Raw genomic sequence first — 19,445 nt, 5'->3', positions numbered from 1 at the left:
CATTCAGACTTGAGGAGATCAGTATCTTGAAGTTAGCTACCTACAAAATCTTTCATTTAGCATCATTGCTAAATTTTGGTTAAAAACTGTAGTGATACCTGCTATGTATCTGATGATGGGTATTTTCCATTTCCAGGGCATATTTAGAATTATAGAAATCCACCAGTCACCACAGAAGCCAGGCCATTTCTGATGAGCTATAATTTCTTCCTGCAGCTAAAACAAAGTACTCAATAATCTTTAAAGATGTATTCATGATTTTATCCTTGATCTCCTCAAGATCTTGTAATCTTGCCGAACTTATTGAGTGAATAGATGTTTCCAGCAGAAACTTACAGCAATACCATTTGCCAAAATAGTTTTACCTTGGGGTAATCCAAACACACCTGGTTTCAGAAGTCACCTTTTTTTTTTTTTTTTTTCCCCACTGATTCTTTAACAGTTCTYGGGGTCATTTTATTGCCAACATGCACACTTTAACTGGGAATACAATATAATCTCTGTTGTGCTTGGTCTTGTTGCATATCTTCTAGATAGCAAAGTGATCTCCCCACWACTTAGAGTGTTTGCAGACAGCAGAACCAGAGCTCAGCAGAGAGCTCATTAGAAGACATCAGTCGCATGCCCTTTTGCACATTGGTATTTACAAAAGCACAAGTTCTCAAAGGACCAAGCCACACACCCMCACACACGTGCCCCGACCATAACGGGCACTGCCTGTGCAGTACTCACCAGCTTCTCGATTTGCACTGTGGCTTGTTGGCTTGGGAGGTGGGAGAGGAGGCTGCTTAGCAGGAGCCTTTCCCTTTTTTTTAGCATGAGGTGCATCGTTACTCTTATGGCTGGTGGTGGTGGAAGCAGCAATAGCATTTTTTGGTGGTAGCAGAGCTTTTTTAGTTTTAGGCTTAGGCCTGGGTAGTGGTGGAGCATGAGATGCCGGGATTTCTGGGCAGGGATCAGTAGTGCTCTCTATGGATAAGAAAGTGAACAGAAGCCAGCTGATACAGACATATGGCACATACACTTAACAGCAGCTTGACAACAGTGACAACTTTTTGCTGCTTGACCTCTTGGGAATTAGGAGAGACTTCCTTGTCTTCTGCCTCATACTGACGTATTTATTCAGGAAAATATTATGGTCTATCTTAATGCAAGACCTTTTCTTGCAAGATGATCCAGTTTTGCCCTCACTTCTCTCAATCTCACCTCTTCTTTAAGGATGATGTTCTRAACATCATCCTTAAATGATCAGTAGCAGTGGCTAGAGTGTCAGCTTCAAACTAACTGCTATATATTTTTCTAACAAATTCCCTTGGATTCTTTCCGATCCTCTGAGATCAACAGGATATATCACTCAAGAATCACTCGGATTCATGTGAATTGAACATGTAGAGGACATTCTCTCRACAGAGGTTCAAACAAGACTATGTTTTGTTGTTCAAACAAGACTAGCTGGAATTTTCCCCTAAAGCAACCCATTCTTCTAAGCCACAGTCTGATGGCTCATAGAAACAGTAAATTTATTTGGAGTATCTTCCCAAGGTAATTCTACTCTTCAGAAACAGGTGAAATTAAATGAGACAGAACATCATTTGCTATGGGAATGCTCTTCCCTCCTACATACTCTTCAGGTTCTGTTGTAAGATTGCAGTTTCAAGAACCAATAATTCTTGAAAGACTCAGTGAAAATGTTTACTGTCTACATCAGCACACAGAGTTATGCCGTGCAATACCAGCTGCCTTGTAGACTGAAACATGTAGCACTGAGGACTCCAGATCCATTTCAGAAGATTTTATTTTGGACTAGTTCCAGCCAGGCTTGTCTGCCCATAAGTGGTGGACACACATTCACTGAGTTACTGAGTGCATCCTTTGGCTTCGTTACATCCAAAAAGAACCCAGTTTGTGCACTCAGCAAACCAAAGCAGCATAAGTGCGAATGACCAGGAAATTAATTTTGAAAGTGCACTCCTGATGCAACCTGTAATGCTAATGTAGATAAACCATTTATAGCCAACACAAAATTTTGCAACATAATCTCTGTGATTGTTTACCTGTGGCTGAAAGCTAGATGGAAATTCTGGCTTCTCTTTTATCACCGAAGAAGAAGTCAATTCACTTCTTACACTATGTTCAATTAYAATCTAATTCTTCTATACATTAAGTGGCCTTTTCTAAATCTACTAGTTTTTTTTTGTTTGTTTGTTTTTACTTTTCTGTTCTATTCCTCCCTACGTTAAAGATTCCCAAGAGATAAACAGCATCTTTTCATTTTAAGATTAGTAGATGAAAAGTAAATAACATTTTGGACAAGAATGACATTCTTTAGCTCAGAATCAAAGCATTTTCAAATGCTGGTTCAAAGCTGGTTAGCAGGAAATTAAAGCATCACCTGCAGTTATTAAAAGCAACATGCATACATATCTCTCTTCATGAACTGAAGCATTAACACTAACCATTGAGCTTTTTCCTCCTAATTTTTCAGCCCTTATTATCACATTAAAGACTGACATGTTTTTATTGACATTGTGCAATGACTGTTGTATGGCAATCTTTTACAGCTACTAAACAGATTATTTTGAGCAGAAATTCTTGAACTATCTCTTGTCCTCTTATTTCTTTCTTCTGGACCACAAAAAGACTTTGGAAAAATAAATAATTATATTTCTTATATTTTGTTTTCCTCTTCTATAGCAAAAAATAATCTTCTTGGGAAACTTCACATACATTCAATCAAAGTTAAATAAACGATTAAATTCTGAAAAGGCAGGAAATTTTAAAACACTAATTTTCTTAAACATAGCAAAAGAAGGTTTTATATTTTAAAGATCTTGAAGGACATGATCATCAAGAAGAGTTTTAAGTGCAAATCATTCTTTAATACACCTCTTCATGAGTCCAGCAGGCTAAAGCTTTAGTTATTAATAAAAAGAGCTTCTCTGCACTGACACCAAGTTCTGTTTCCAGCCATAATAATACAAACAATACATCAGTAAAAASAAATATTCCATGCACCATGGTAATAAGTAATACAAGTAACACAATTAAATCATTTAGAATCTCAAACAATTTAAATTACTACATAAAGGACAGAATATATAGGTATAGGAAAATTTACCTTCTGAATTAGTCAAAAAAGGCACAAAAATGTAAGGCTAAAGCTTTACTCAACTGGAAATAAACATATCTGAATGTCTGCCACCTAGTGAGTTTCAACTTTTCTTTAGAAAAACAACTTAAAACTATAAAGGGAAAATAAAATTAGAATAGAAAACTCTAATCACAGTTCCTGCTTGCAGATTTCATATTGATTAAAACTAACAATTTAGGTATTAGCCATTTTAACAGATGTACCTAGTTATCACTTGAATATCACCTCTAACCTGATGAGATGTACAATTATATATCTCCTATCAAAATCTGGCAGAATCCTTCTGCACAGCAGTGCCAAGACTCACATTTTCTGTCACTCAGAATAGTTAACAGCTCTCAGTGAGTCTTGATCTCATCTTAATTACCTAAATACTCTTTTTCACTTTAACTGTTGAATCTCTTCTTGCCCATATCCATAAGGGAAGCTGTGGTAATGGTGATTATTGTTGACCATTGTTTTGACCATGTCATCTCTCTTGTTGTCCCTTTGTTGATTTTTTATCTCGTGATATCTGTTCTTGTCCGAGTTGCTCTTTTTCACTTACTCATAAGTTAATGATTCCCAGTTCCCAGGTGACCAGCCCATTGCACTAACTTTTGGTGCCTGCAAACCAAGCTTGAAGCAGATACTTTCCATTGCCTTTCCTCTACTGCCTCTCACACTTGGAAGGAAGCTCCTTGTAAGCAGCTGCAAAGTTAACATCTTCCTACAAATATCCCTATGCTATGATGCCATATCTGACAATTTTTACATCATTGGCATTTTGCTTATTATCCTGGGCAGGTCCCCTCTTGTTTTCCAGTACCAAACCACAGTGTCCTCTCACAGACTGCAAATCCATTGGAACATATTTGGTGTTGTTCTGTGTTTATGTAAAACACTGTACGATACATTTCCGGTATAGAGAGATAAGCACTGCAGTAATATGAATAACTGATAATAGTAATGGCAACAGAAGCATGTTCTTCAACAAACAGTGACTGTAATGACTGTAAATGACTCAAGATATAATTATGTTGTAGTTGTACCTCCCTAACAGGATTCTGCAAGGATATGGGCCCTTGCTCTTCATGCCTGGGCTTTATTCAGCATCTCAGCTGTGACCACCAAACCAAGGAGCCATYTGAATCAGTTCAGGACATCTGTTTATTCAAAAACATCTCCATGGTACCTCAGTACCAGCTGCAATGTATTTTTAGAGCTGCTGTTCTTAATGTAGACAATTGTTCATCAGGAACTGTACCCTAGCAAATGGTCTCCAAAAGACCATTAGAAAGGAATATCTTTTATTCACTGCTGCTTTCATTAAGACATCTGTTGTAAAAGCAAATTACTCTCTTAAAAGGAAAGCAAAGCAAATGTTAATGTCTCATTAAGCATTTGGATCAATAATAATATGTTTATGTTTAGAATAAATCTTCAAGGGCAGATTTTCAAGAAAGCTCAGTTTGAAACCAGATTTTCTTGTTCCCAGAAAATGTGATCAGGGACAGACTTTTAAGAAATCTGTGTTCTTATGTAAACATCTAAATGATGGTCAGGAATGCAAAAATACTTAGTATGCAGCTGCTCTCATGGGTACTTTTCAAGTTTCAGAGAGTTTCAGAGAGATTTCAGCATGCCATATTCACTGGAAAATCAGATGACTTACTTTAGAAGCTAAATATGGCGTCTTTTACAAACTGTGGAACAAATGGTGGTTCTGAATAGCTATGAAAATCCTCAACATAGTTTCAGAAGCCATACACAATTGGGTTGTATAATACACACTTTTTTTTTTTTAACTATTAGGAATTTCTGAGCAATTGAAAGCCGAAGTTTTTCAACCTGTAGATTTTGTCCTACAGTGCTGATATTCCTGTTTCTGCAGCTAGAACACTGATATGATACTATCTTACAAGCAGAGAACCAACAGAGCTGCAAGTTGAGCACACAAACRACATCAATTCCAAAGTACTCTTCTCCTGCAAGACCAGCATAACTCTGTGGAGTAATGCTATGTGAAGTGGAAGATAAAATTAACCATGATTTGGTAACCTTTGCAGGTTAAGTCTCTGTAAAATCAAACAATTCTGAGTTTTCCTTTGCAGACTATGCAGAGAGCTTTGTTTTGATTAACACAGGAGGATGTTTTTGACATCCTTTTGCACTGATGCAGGCAGTTACCTCATACAATCTCTTTCATAAACTTCAGTTGTAACCATTTCCATTTTTGCTCCTGCCATTGCTACTAAAACTCTGTTCAAGAAAAGACCCATTCTGCTTATTAGAAAGCTTTCTTTGATTTCCTGTGTTAATGTATTCAAGTCACTATTTACTCATTTCTACTTATGCCAGCATTGTCCTTTAGCTATGCTCTGATTCTGGCTGTGAACCAACCTGTTACATTAAGACTCTCAGGCTCTGTTTCACTAGGCTGAACAAGAACAGCTGTCTCATGATGGTCTTAGCAGCCCTCTCCACACTAATTCTAATTCTGAATTCATCTTTCTTGAAAATGGATGAGCAGATTTGTACATCCGCTGATTTCCAGATCTTTCTCACTTGATAATGTCAACAGCACCATGCACAAAAACTCTTAGAGCAGAGGCAGCAGCAGAAGAGGGAGAGGTGTAACATCTGAAGTAAAGCAACAACATTCAAATATTTTTTATCTTGGTATTAATACAAAAAGACATTGACTGGCATTTTACATTGCTAACCACCTAACTATTGTGTTAAAAAAAAAAAAAAAGAACTATTAAATCAAAGCAGAACTTTGTTAATATCTACATGGTCAACTGCTTGTGTTTACCATATCTTGGTCTATGGAAGCTGTGGAAAGTGAGAGGGCATGTAGGTTTCTACATTCCCTTATGCTTCCTATATGAATATGTTTAAATAATTCAGTAGTTGACCTGCTACATTCAAGTCTGCATCTCATTTTTGGAATCACATCAGGATATCTTTTCTATAAAAGTCAGTCCCAACTGACTTAGTGGATGGATTTGGCCCCGAAAGAGTCCTATGTAGTTTTCCTTTTAGGAAGATTTACATTCAGCCTCATTTACATAGTTCAGGTGATGACTAGATGACTAGGCATTACCAGACTGCTCACTACTCTGTATCTCCTTCAGTATCCTTAGYGAGAATGGCCACAGTTTAGCTCTTTATTTTATATTAAAAAAGATGCTAGTAATTTTTCTTACCCCCAAAAAAGTAAAAAAATCAGAACTCAAAAGAGTGCATACACAATGTGATCCAAGAACAAGATCCAGCACRTGGACTGTCATCTGCAAATCTTCATCAGTCAATTACCTGTTTTATGTAAAACTGTCACCAGCCTTTTATTACCGTCCCATAAAAWTTTCCTTTTAAATTCCCCACTTTTATAGCTAACATCTTATCACTATGACAAACAGAAACAGATAYACTATTAAATTACCAAAGGATTTTTGTTTTGCAAAATATGAAAAGCATCTGTGAGCTGACAAGCAGCAGATGGGGTATAAAGTTTATAGAACTGCCTGGCAGCACCTGGGACATCTTTCAGGGCTCTTTTTCTTCATTTTTGCTTAACTCATTTTAACACTGTATGGTTGAGGCTATTGTTTTTCTTTTCTATTTTGATGCTCTCTGGATTTCTCTGGATGACATAGGAAGAGCTTTCTTCTTTTAACTTCTTTTAACTCCTAACATATTCCACATTCCATTACTCATTGCTGTCACTTCTCACTATTTTATTACAATGCCTGCAATACTTGCTCTTTCTAATCTTGCAGCTCCATCATATTTATGTAAAAAGCTCATTTTTTAGACCCACATCAACAAGACAGCAAGTAAAGACCACCACATTTTAATAAAAGAATTTTAAAGTAATCTCAAAACATTTTAGGGCCTGAGATGCATTTTCGGGAACATTTTGATTTGGCAGGAGTTAGAAGTAGCATACTTGGCTACTAAATGAAAGGAATTAATTTTGTCTACAGGTCTCATAAACATGAAAGCTGGACAAAACTTCCTTCAAGATTCTAGTATATTAGTTCAGGACTCTACAAAGCCTAGCATTATCTCCAGCAACATGAATYCCCTCTTGGGAATTCATGGTCTTGATTCACCTCAGCTACTTCAATTCTCAGCACGCTCTACAGTCTGTGCACCAGACAGTGAGCCAAGTATTTCTGCATTCCTGTTTCAGCTCTGAATCTGATGCTCTGTGAGTGTTAGCTAACTGCTCTTTGGCGGGTAGTTTCTTGATCTGTCAATGAGTGCAGGGTACACCTACTGCACAGAGGGTTAATCTGGCAAGTGGGGGAGCACCTACGTGATGCACYGGACCTTACTCTTCAACTTACTTACTTCAACCTACTATTACTTCTTGCACTAGGTGAAAGTGTTGCTGATAGATGGAATCATTCCTGAACACTTCTGTGGGTAGATATAGATATACTCTGGAATATACCTATCTTGATTTTTTTTTCAGGCAACCCAAAATATATACAGTTGTTTATAATGTTTACATGTAAGAGGAAAGCTATATTCAAGTGCTTTGCATAATAATATGGACATATTGACATTTTAAGAAGTCCAGGAAAACAAGAATCAACATTTCTTAGTTTTCTTCTCTCTCCTCAATAAAAATTTCATTTTCTGAGAAAGACTTGAGTGATGGTAGCTTGACAGTGACAGTTTGACATTTTCTGCACTTAGTCTACTCCTGTAGAGCAATAATTTTGAATTTCTCTCTGTAAGGACAACTCAATACATAGCAAGTGCAGAAGATAATAATATGTTTGAAACAGATATTGAACCTTTTTCTTTTCATTAAATTATGCAGCCAGGTAGACGGGATTCCAAAACAGTTAGCATTGTATGTTTCTGAAGAGACGGTCTCTTAGGAAAACTGCCAAGACATGACAATTGCAGAAGATTACATTCAGGGATGCATAAAATAATAATTGAGCTGATCTATCCCAAAGTTATCTTGAAACATTTTACTGGAGTTTTACACAGCTTTTACTACTCTTTTTCATCTGGCCCATACACAACCAGTTCTAGCTGGCACCAAAAGATAGATGTACTTAAATGTCATAAAAAGTCTAGTCCTGTATTTCTGTCTTGTTGGGATACAGGAAGTACTAGAAACCTCATAAAAAGGCAGTTCTTCTTAGCTCCTAGCTATGTTTTACATACTCAAGCAATTTACATAGCTCAGAGAAGAATTCAGATTTTTGAGTTAGCTGACCTGACCCTCTCAACCTCCAGAGGCTCATTTATCACTAGGTAGGGGTTACCAGAACATAACTGGAAGGACTGTTCAGTCCAACAGCCAGTTGTAAAGATCTTGACCTTTTGTACCATTGTTCTTTCCTCTAGGAAAATTTAGTATGCTGAAGACTATTTAAGACTTTTTCTGTTGACAGAAAAGAATAAGATACTAGAGAAAGAAAACAAAATAGACTCAAATCTGTGATTCCAGCTTAGTCTCTACTTTTTGTTATTCAAGTTCTTATTACTATGGGTAGAATTGAACAAAAGCAAAAATTAATATGGACTTGGGATAATAATAAATAATTAGTGGTACTTACTACATTTCTCTATCTAGAGAAAACATAGTGACCAAGTACACTTTCCATAAACAGCCTACGTTCAGTTTGTAGTAGTAGCCTTCCTCTTGAATATTTCTGAAGAAATGGACTTCAGCTGCTCAAAATTTAATGAAAACCAATAGGAATAAGGTGCTGAAGTTACTTTCAACATCATACATGTTTTTTACGTGGTTTAAACCCTTCTGAACATTTAGCATCTCAACAACTGCTGCAATAATATTGGAAGGTGATGCGTATACATTTACTGTTTCCTTTCACAAAGGGAAACCAGGAACCAAGGTTTGCTCATGGTTACAAGGAAAAGAATGAACACTGAATTTAGAAATCAAACATCCCTTCACACATTCTCATGCTAAGACCATGCTTCTCTTTATGACTTTTCTGTAGTCACAGTAAAATGCATGCCTACCAGTGATGAAATACTGATGTTTCACAACTCTATCTTCTTGGCAGGTTCTGCTGGCAGCCTTGTTGCAGAACAGAATTCTCAGCATGAATTGGTGTGAACGGAAGWCTGTGTTAATATTTTAAGTAGGTGGAAAACAAGTTGTGAAGAATGTGTTTGTTTACCTTTTTGATCTTCTTTTCTTCCTTCCAATGCAGATTCTTTCTCTGCTAAAGTACCATTATCTCCACTGGCTTTTACAATGTTTTCTTCTGAGATGGTTTCTTCACTGATAGCTATGGTGTGTCCATTTGAGGTTTCAAAGTTTACTGTTACATCACCATCTGCAATGAAAATCAAAAAGCCATTGTCTAACTGTTTCTGTAGAACCTACTGACAACAAACAACTATCTGCTTTTAAATTTCCACGGAAACAAAGCAGAAAGACTTACTGAATGTAAAACAACAGGCTGTAGATCTGCTCTGAAAAGTAATTCTGGAAAGGAACTCTATATAAATCCAGGTTCTTTGGGTGGATATCTCTGTAGTAGAGAACCTGGAAGTGTATGTGAGTTTTCTGGTCTAGCTTTGTGAATTCACCTAGGGATGTGCCCTCTGTGCACATTAGCACCTCATTCTCTTCCTCCCCACATCTTGGTTTACAAAGCAAAGAAAGGTGCATTAACCAAAACGGAGTAGCAATGTGGTTCAATAGGCTCCATCTAAGCATAACTAGGGATATCATTGCATTGCAGGACTGCTGTGATGTATCCCAGTAGGTAAATCAGCAAGGAATTCAGGGAGGATTTCTCAGAATACATGTGCTCAGGTATTGAAAAAATGGGTCACAAAGTCATTATCCAAGGGAGAAGATCAGAGAGGACCTCGAGTCTCACACATGCCACCATTATTAGAATTTTGCATTATAAATTCTTTCCCTGAATTTCCCTGAATTATAAATTCTTTTCCCAGATGACCTCAGATGACCTTAGCTACATGTATTTTTTTCTCCGCAAATAAACTCCTGGTTTGTCTATATTCATGAAAAATGCTACATACTCTTCCTGTGAGCTGTCTGGCTCACAGCTTCCTCTCTTTACTAATTTACTTGTTTCTGTTTCCCACTTATTTTAAGACCACTGACCTTCTTCTCAGGTCATTTCTAAAACTTGTTGCACTATCTTGCCCACACTCCACCTGCAGCTCACATAGATGACTACTTTCCTCCTACTAGATTCTTTCACCTCCTATCTAAAATTAACACAACTTTATCTGTTTTGTTAATTGTTAACACTGTTGTGTTGTGTTAATCTTGCTTCTTTAACTGTGRTAATTCCTCTCTTTTCTTGACTTCTCCCTTGCTGCGTGCTATCAGGCCTTGATGTGTGGCAGTTTCCCAATATCTGTACAATTATGTAGCCTCTCTTACCATCTTGAGCTACTCAGAGTCAATCTGATYAGTCTCATCCAAGCACTAACTTCAACTCGGGCAGAAACTAATTTCTGTCTTCTTAACCTTTCCTCAACTACATCTGATGCAAAGGGCTCTTTCTTACTTTACTGCAACATTTCACCACTTCTGCTTTTTTCTTCCAGATGTTCACAAATCTATTCTTTCCTTTATGTCTCTTATATAACTTTCTCATTCCCTATTCATATCACAGTTTGACAAACATGTCTCTGTACTTACCACTTTCTACTTCTTTTTCATTCCACATAAAATAACTTGTATCTTCACATTTCTTACCTCTTCTGTTTCAATATTCCATGCAATTTTATCATCCAGCTTTCATCTTCACAGTCATGTCTTCTAACTTCTTTTTCTATATCAACTGCCCTTCTATTTTAGCAAATTCAAATCAACCCCATATTCATTCAAACTGTTCCTTAAAATTTACAGTATTCTTCAGACATGAAGCACATGTAATGCAGGCAACAGAGACTGGGTTGATGGCCATCTTAAGGGGCAGAAGGAAGGGGAAAAAATGAGTCCTTTTTACCTACTTTTCTACTTTTGTTCTGAGCCAATGGGATCGGACAGTCTCTGTAATGGATTCACAGTGGAGAGTGAACAAGACTAATAACCAAAGGATACATATTTTTAAGACAAACTTTAGTATTTATATCTTCAGACTGGCTTTAACCAACCTGAAATGTTAACACATTGCATTCTCTGTCTTGAGAGCCTAAATGCAATTTATGGTCATCAATCAACAAAATCACAGAGCTCTGTGTTGAAGCACGTAGCAAAAAATGTAATAAACTCAGAGATGTAAAAAATGAGCTATGGAGAGCTTACATTTTTTGTTTTTAGACAAAAACAGTGACAGACACAAGTTCAGAAGCCAGCTACATTGAATGTCATAGATTTGTAATAAAAGTAAGACTGTAAAGACCAGTTACGTCACATGTCAACAAAAAGCTCTTTATTTCTAATTGTCAGTGTATATAAGGCTGTCAGGAATGTAAATATTGAGTTATTCATGAGTTCACTTCCACAATTCTTAGGTCAGAGAGAGTAACACAATTCCTGGCAGAAATCTATTTTTGGAAACCATTAAGTTCACACTCATCTCTATCTACTGGCAAAATCTTAATAGATTTTTTGATAAAATGATGAATGGCTTAATTCTAGGCTATAAAATTGAGTTACTTGATTTTTATTGGATTTAGATATATACAAGATGAAGAATTTGAGAAACAATACCAAAGGACCASAAGGAATTTTAAAAAAACAGTAGCACTTCAGAAACATAATCAGATGCACCATATAGGTGATAAATATAGTTCACTCAGGCCTTTCCAAGTACAAATAATTCTAGTTGCCAGATACTACACCTTACAGTGTTTTGAGATGTGGTGTATTCCCCATAGACTTCTATGTGCTATTTTTGAATGTGGTCAAATAGTGGTTAATAGTAGTTGAGTTTGTATGATCAGTCCCAACACTGATACTTTTTGATATCTGAAACAGCAGCTATTGATTTACTTCCTTTGGTTTACACTGGTGAAACATAACAGGTAATGGTGTGGCCCCAAGCACTTCCATTTTTCAGTGTAAATTTTCCCTATCATCTTCCATTGGCTTTAGAAAACAGAGTTTGACTCAAAAAATAGGTTAAAAACTAATTCCAAAAGTTTTGCACTGTCCAGGGAGCATCAAAATACTCAGCAATGTGACCAAAAGTCATACAGTATATATATATGTATAAGTCAGAAACATGAAGAGACAAATCTCATCTCTACCTTTAGTTGTGACCTATCTCATATTCTCTCTCATACCTCAAATTTGCATCCTTATACCTATTTATGCTATATGGAAACAATACAATATTTATTTTTAGTCTTTATTTTTAGTATTCTTTATGTTTAGATTCATGTTGAGTGCTCAAGAACTAAATTCTAGGTAATTCGTTATCACCTTGCTCAGGCATTTCCTTCAGAACTCCCCTTCTTATCAGCTCCTCTCTGCTTTGTCTTGTTGAAATCTTCCTTTCCAACACTAAAGAAAAAGCACAGTTAAGAATCGATTTATTCTAGAAGCGATGCTGCTTGTGAAAAACATAGAAAAAATATTTTTTTAAAAAAAGAAACCTTGAGAAATCTTTTTCATTCCGATTTTGCAGGAGAGGTAGTTTTACACTCTGATGTCTTCAGCTATGAGAGACTCCATTAGGTTCCCATTACCGCTAGTGGAAAAAAGTACATCAAGAGTTTAATTTAATTCATCCTAGCATAAACATTTAATATCTAGAAGCACCTCTTCCTTCCCACACACTGGAGTGATTAGCTCATCCAAAGGTATCTCCATGTACTCTGCAGATGCTTCAAGCTGGGAGAGAGAAAACCTGCTCAGAACAATCAGTTTGCTCAGCCAAGTCATAAAGCTGTTCGAAAAGTAGCCTTTGTGACATGCTAACTATTTAAAAGGAAAAAATATCCTGAAAAATATCCTGAATAGAAGTTACTTGTTCTGATTTAAAGAGAAAGACATCTTCATCCAGGCAGGTTGGCTGTCAGGGCAAATAATTCATTATCCTGCTTTTAGGTTAAAAAAAAGAGAACAACACACACACACACACACACACACACACACACACACAGTTGCATGAAACACTTTAATATGTTTATTTCCCATGATAAAAAATGTTATACAGTTTTATAGGGAAAAGTATTTAGAGATGGCAAAACAGAGTAAGTCTTCATCCCACTCTGAAAGCCCAGGCCACTGTAATGTTTTATGGATTTACAGCACATGATCCAAAAATACGACCATCTCTGATTTAAAATCATGCCTTCACTGCATGACTAGTCAAAGTTAATCTCCCATCTTGATTTTGTTTACCTGCAAACATCCAAGYCTGAGCAATGTTTGGAGCTGAGAGCACAGGGCAAAGCTGCAGCAGGGTTGGACTTCACACTATTGCTGTAGTTATCTCATCAACTAATTCAAACACCCTGAGACTCCAATTCCTCTCTCGTGCAAGTCTCATTGCTGCTGTGTGCATACTGAATACAGCAACAAGTGGTGTCAGTCTCACTTKAGCTATGCTAGTTGGAGACAACAGTCATATGGTAAACTGAGTGCTACTGTGAAGGCAGATCAAGGTTATTTTGACACTTCTGAGAAATTTACACTTCATGTGTAACTATTATAAACAACTGTGCCAGCAGCGAGTAATTCTGGCTGCTGACTCACAAACACAGTTTGYTGGGTTTAGATGGTTGAAGGAATTACTGCGCACAGTACTTACACAGGCCGAACTAGGTCCCAACCCTAAATCACATAGTAGTTCTTGGATTTTTCTTCTGCATTAATTTTTAAGGTATGTGTCTCGAAACCAGGTGTCACACCGGCATGGCAAACGCGACACAGTAGCRTGCCCTAATCTCGCCAAAAGTTTCATGGTGAACATCTGCTCCCACRAAGACTGATGTTTAGGAGAACAGGGGGCTAGGAAGTCAGAGGGCTGTATAGACAGGCCCAGTTGYAGGACTGGGGTCTTAAATTATTCTAGAAAGCAGGTCTGTTTATGAACAGAGCGAAATCTCCTTTCACCTAGCCCCAAAAGGTGAACACTACATATACACTTTATACYTGCTTACTGCTGGCAATACAGATATTATTATTTCAATTTTAGGAGTATAGTTTACTTCTTACTCTCTTTGTTGCCTGCTTCCTTTTTGCATCTGCCTTCTTGAGGGAATGAAATGAGATGACTTCTCATACATTTCTTTACGGGACTTAATCCAGTACTACTTGAAAACAGTGCTGCTCTTTCAATCAAGTTCCACAGCATCTAATCAGATCCCTGTTTCACTGGCTGCTTCTCAGGAYGATACTTTTATTCCCTTACAGTTTTACAACACTGAATTAATTCCATAAATTAACTATATTGAATTAAAAATGAAGAGGCAGGAAAAATGTCTAAAATATCTAAACGAATTAACTCCTTACACTTTCCCTGGAAGATCTCTAAGCATTTTATTAACATTACATAGGCTTCATARCATCTCTTTTAGGTCTATCCACATTTCACAGAATAGGAAGTTTATCAACAGACAAGAGGCTTACGCCCCAATCCTTAGCCATRTAAAATGCTACCCATAAGTATTCATCTTATTTAAACTAAGCTCAGCTACTTTAGCTTGTACAGACAGGATTTAAAAATGTTATTTGATTCATGGAAAAAACATTAGAAATTATGTTAGTGCTCACTATGAACAYCATAATTACTATAAACAAAATTATTTTATTTTAAATTTAAATGAAAATGACCAGAAGTATGTACCCTTGCATAAGAGGAAAGATAGGGTTGACTGTCTACTTACAGCCCTAGACTGGTCCACTCGCCACTTGGACTCATCATAAATTATTGTATATTACAGACATTAGACTATATAATACATTCCCTTACATAGTCTAGTACTTCAATTATCACAGCCCAGTTGTGCAGAGTTTTAAGGCCCTCAAACTATTCGATTACACTGTTCACATCGGACTACTGTTATGCTCCACAAACACTTCCAAAATAATGTTCATGTTACAACAGATAAGCTAGGAAATGCTTGAATGAAGGTCAGTTGTGCAATCTTCACTCAATCCTTCTGACTGTGCAAATGATACAACTTCTTTTTGCCTRTTCTTATATATTTGCCATTTGGTATCAGTGTCTCATTTAGGATACAGACAATATGTTTTAACAGTTTCTTTGCCTAAATTTTTAACCTTACCTTTCAAACACCTTCAGCCCACAACTCAGATTTTAACCTGAGCAGAAAATTATTTATCTTCCCAACTGGTAGCATTGCCAGGGCTTCAAAAACAGTTCTCCAAAGTCGGTATGGTCTTCTTGACACCCATGTGAAATGCAAAGGTGTTATCATCACTGTATAGATAGTGCAGTAAAGGTCAATTTACCAATCATATTAACAAATACTAAGTTTTAAGTTCTTTTTCACGTGCAACTTCCCACCTTAAAGTTATGACAATTATGAAATCACATGAATTCTAGCTGAATTGCTTATTTGTGGTTCAAAATGTCTGGACTGAACCCATGAACACAGGGTATGTTGCTGAAGTAATTTAAGAACAGTGATCATTTATCTGAAAGACCACCTGGGATTGGTATCACTACTTGTCACCTTTGAAGTTGCTCTGTCTCAGCTCAGTTCAGCACAGGGAAGGGGCTCTGGTTTGGTGCTTGCCATGCTCACTAACTTCTGGCCTGCACTTCTATCCATCACTTCAGCCTTGGCTCCTTCCACTCTTCTACCTAAATTTGCCTCCTGTGTTTTTTTGATTCTTTCATCTTCCATCCTCTCTATGAAATTATTTCTGTTCCTTCARTCCCCTGCATTCCTCTTCCTTCTGCTTGCCATTTCTCTATATTCTCTGTATGTTTCTCTTTTTTCTACAAAATTTTGCTGCCACAGGTACGTAAATATGTGTGTTTATATATATGTGTGTGTGTGTGTGTGTGTATAAATATATGCTCATATATGAAGAGTGTATATACAAATGTGTGCATGCATATAGACATTATATAAATTTCAAAATGAAAGGCAACATACAGTTTATAATATTAAACTATGATGTTACGTAAATAACTATTTCTCTTACTTATATGTATGCATACATTGCTACTGATTATACAAACAAGTCAGTGCTGACGGAGAGTGTAGTKGGCTATCAGTCCTTGCCTGCTGAGGTGAGGCAGGCTCGGCTCCCCAACCACCTGCTCCAGCTGCCTCGTAAAATCTTCAGTCAAAATCTATTCCCACTACAGTCAGTAACAACATTTGCACTGACTTCAAAGGCACCTGTTAGAAAAATGTGAATTTATCCTACTTCATGCAGTCGTGATCTGTGGTCCTCATCCCCCTAYGCAGGTCTTACTCGTCTCAAGGATTACATAAACTGTTGTATATTTAACCAAATACAAATAATGACAATAATCATAATAAGTTTCCCTCAAAATGCAGTTTCACTCCCTCCTTACCTATCCTCTCAAAAGAGGATACTTAGTGATGTTTGGCGACTACAAACCTTCAAGATGTCTTAAAAACCCATGCTCCTATTTAAAGAGTAATTTAAGATTCTGGATATTTTCCAAGTTTTAGTTTTGGTCTTCCAAGAGAGGCTCAAGAGAATTCTGAACTTTAGTTTTCCTCTGACCCAGTAAGAGCTATAAATGCCTTCTGTGCCCTCTCTGTATATACTCTCAGCTGTGGGGCTTTGAAGTGGCATCTACTTCATGCCAAGATATAAACTGCAGCCTTCTTTTCCTTCACAGTGAGSGAGGGAATAAAAACCCTTGAGATTATGCCATTTTCCATTTGTTTTTACTTTGAAAGCCCTTTAGGCAGAAAGCATATAACCAGTACACAGAGAACAGATTTTATGAGATACAGCACGGAAAATATGTTGCTAAAGGAAAAAATTCCAACCCTCATTCCCACATCGGCACAAATACTTCCATATCTAGTCCCCCATCTATTTTCTTCTGATGTTAGTGGTATTTGCTGTTAATGAATATCTTTCAGCTGCTAACATAATGCTGGTTACACGAAGTTTTATCAAAGCATGGCATGACAAAGACCTGTCACTTACACTGGGAACCTTATACACAAAGCTTATCCAAAAGCCAGTTTAATTGATACCACCAGGTATGCCAGTTTCCTACATTCCCTTTTATTATTAAAAGAATCCTTTCTTCATCCCCACGTGTATCTATCAAAGTTGCCCATGTGTATCTATCAAAGTTGTATCTATCAAGTTGTAACTCTTTCCAGAGAATAAGGAATAAACACAACAATCGTCATATTGTCTCACACGCTCTCGGGCAGGATTTACTTCCTGCATATAAGATATAAACACACCCGCACACACATCCCATTCCGTAACGTAAACACAACTCTGACTCAGTAGTGCGAGGAAGAGGATTTCCGGTAGGGGTTCTATTTTGTATGGATATTTTTCCATTTATTTCTCCAGTTAGAAAAGCTGCTTCTGCTGTGTTAAGTAGCAAGCAACAAAGGGTAACYTTCAAAGTAAAGATATTTTGTTTACCTCTGTTAGTCCTGGGTCTACATCCACTAGAAAGGGACAGCATTTTTTCCTTTTTTCCTCCCACTCCTAACACAGCCATCTGAGGCATGGTAAATACAATGCAATTTGGTTCTCATTTCAAATTCCAGCCTCATTGAAAACACACAGACAGATGTCATTCCATACCTTACATACATAGAGAGTTTAAAAGTGAAATATATTTCCATAGATCTGGSGTTTCTTTACAATGAAACGGTCTTCAAGCAAGTGAAGAGAGACACTGAAAGCTAACCTGATCTGCAGAGCAAAGGTTGTTTATGATGCCACTGGGGCTGACTCCCCAACGGTTCGAGGGACTTGTAGGGCCACAGCCCCTCAACAGGCAGCGCTGCAGAAAACCATGATTTATCCCTGCTTTTTCTCTGCATGGAATCGTGTGGGGAAGTAATTTGTAATTCTGGCCAAGGCAGAAGGTGAATGAAAGGAAGGCACTGGAGGTCAGTACATAAATGAATTGTTCTGGCTCATTTCTACCAGCACTACTAGTGCTACTATTATTACTCAACTATCATGATTGCGTGACATATCCAGCTCAAAATAGGCCACTATAATGAGGTGCAAAGTACAGCCTAACTTGGAAGAAGAAGGGAAAAAAACAAGTATGTGAATAGGATGGTAAACGACAATAGCATCTAAGGAAGAGGATGAGACTTTGCCTTGAAGATGCACTCATTTTTTCAGTCTGTGGAGATTAATCAATACTTAGATAATCTTCTTTCTCAACATTAAACTCTGGGAGCGGTACCTTTGCCAGTGTTGTTATGTCAGGTACTTGAATTTGTATTCTAGAACTTGGAGAGCCCTGAGGGGTGAAACTCTTGCATGAAATTTATTGAGAAACCTTTGGAAAAAAATATTGAAACCTTTCATTTATTTTTAAAACTCTTACTATGCACATTGCCCAGATGTACTTTCTTTTTTCTCCCCCCTTATTAGATAACCAGACTTGCTCTTTTTTCAAATGAAAGCTGAGATTACATGATCCCCAGAGCTTCAGTTTTAGGGAAGAGAAAAAAAAAAAGGCATCTGATAGATTTTTGGGTTTAGGGTCTCTTTTTGCAATATAATGCAAAACTTTAAAATATATCTGCCATAGAATCTGAATGATTAAAAGTGAATAAACTACATGCTTTCACAAAGCAATTGTTCTCTGCTTAACTATATATGTTTTTAAAGCAGCCTTTATAGAAACTTGTTAAACTTTTACATTACTCCTTTCTTTCCTTCCACAGACTTTTTTTATATAGACCACTATATATAAGAAATACTACACTTACCATCCACTAATCAAATATTAACTTGTAAACAAATAACTGCAAAATGACATACACATTATTATCTAATGGCATAACAATGTAGTATGTGCTAATRTGTTATGACAATTTGGGGAATCTCTTTATATACAGATATGAATTTTGATTAGTTTGATTAATTCAGTGTCTATCCGATCACATACCTGTCTTAAAGCAGCTGCAGAAACTGCAGCCAGTCAGCAGGAGTCATTAACAAGAAAAAACTTTGCTTCTGTACAATAAAGGTAGTGAAGAAGCTGAAGGAAGATGGAAGCAATGAGGGAGATATCAGACTGAGGGAAATCATAGAATCAYAGAATCATAGAATGCCGAAGGTTGGAAGGGACCTCAGAGGTCATCGAGTCCAACCCCCCTGCTCACGCAGGGTCACCTAGAGCACGTGGCACAGGGCTGC

The 19,445-nt window shown here is 37.1% G+C and overlaps 1 protein-coding gene across 2 annotated transcripts in view; it reads right to left on the bottom strand.

Annotated features, from left to right (window-relative positions):
* PHACTR2 (phosphatase and actin regulator 2) overlaps nt 1-19,445 on the bottom strand; it is a 109,096-nt gene that overhangs the window by 22,922 nt on the left and 66,729 nt on the right. The window contains exons 3-5 of one of the 2 annotated variants that reach the window (XM_026039187.1): nt 12,549-12,629; nt 9,313-9,471; nt 733-969 (exon numbers count right to left, since the gene is read on the bottom strand). In XM_026039187.1, coding sequence (XP_025894972.1) covers nt 733-969; nt 9,313-9,471; nt 12,549-12,629 — 477 coding nt within the window. The remainder of the gene's footprint in view (nt 1-732; nt 970-9,312; nt 9,472-12,548; nt 12,630-19,445) is intronic. The other variant, XM_026039188.1, reaches the window with a different exon arrangement.

The sequence above is a fragment of the Nothoprocta perdicaria genome, unplaced genomic scaffold (assembly GCF_003342845.1).
Source record: "Nothoprocta perdicaria isolate Ctin4 unplaced genomic scaffold, notPer1 scaffold_221, whole genome shotgun sequence".
NCBI classification, from domain to species: domain Eukaryota; kingdom Metazoa; phylum Chordata; class Aves; order Tinamiformes; family Tinamidae; genus Nothoprocta; species Nothoprocta perdicaria.
Note: the sequence above shows the minus strand (reverse complement) of the source record. Positions and strands in the feature narration are given on the sequence as shown.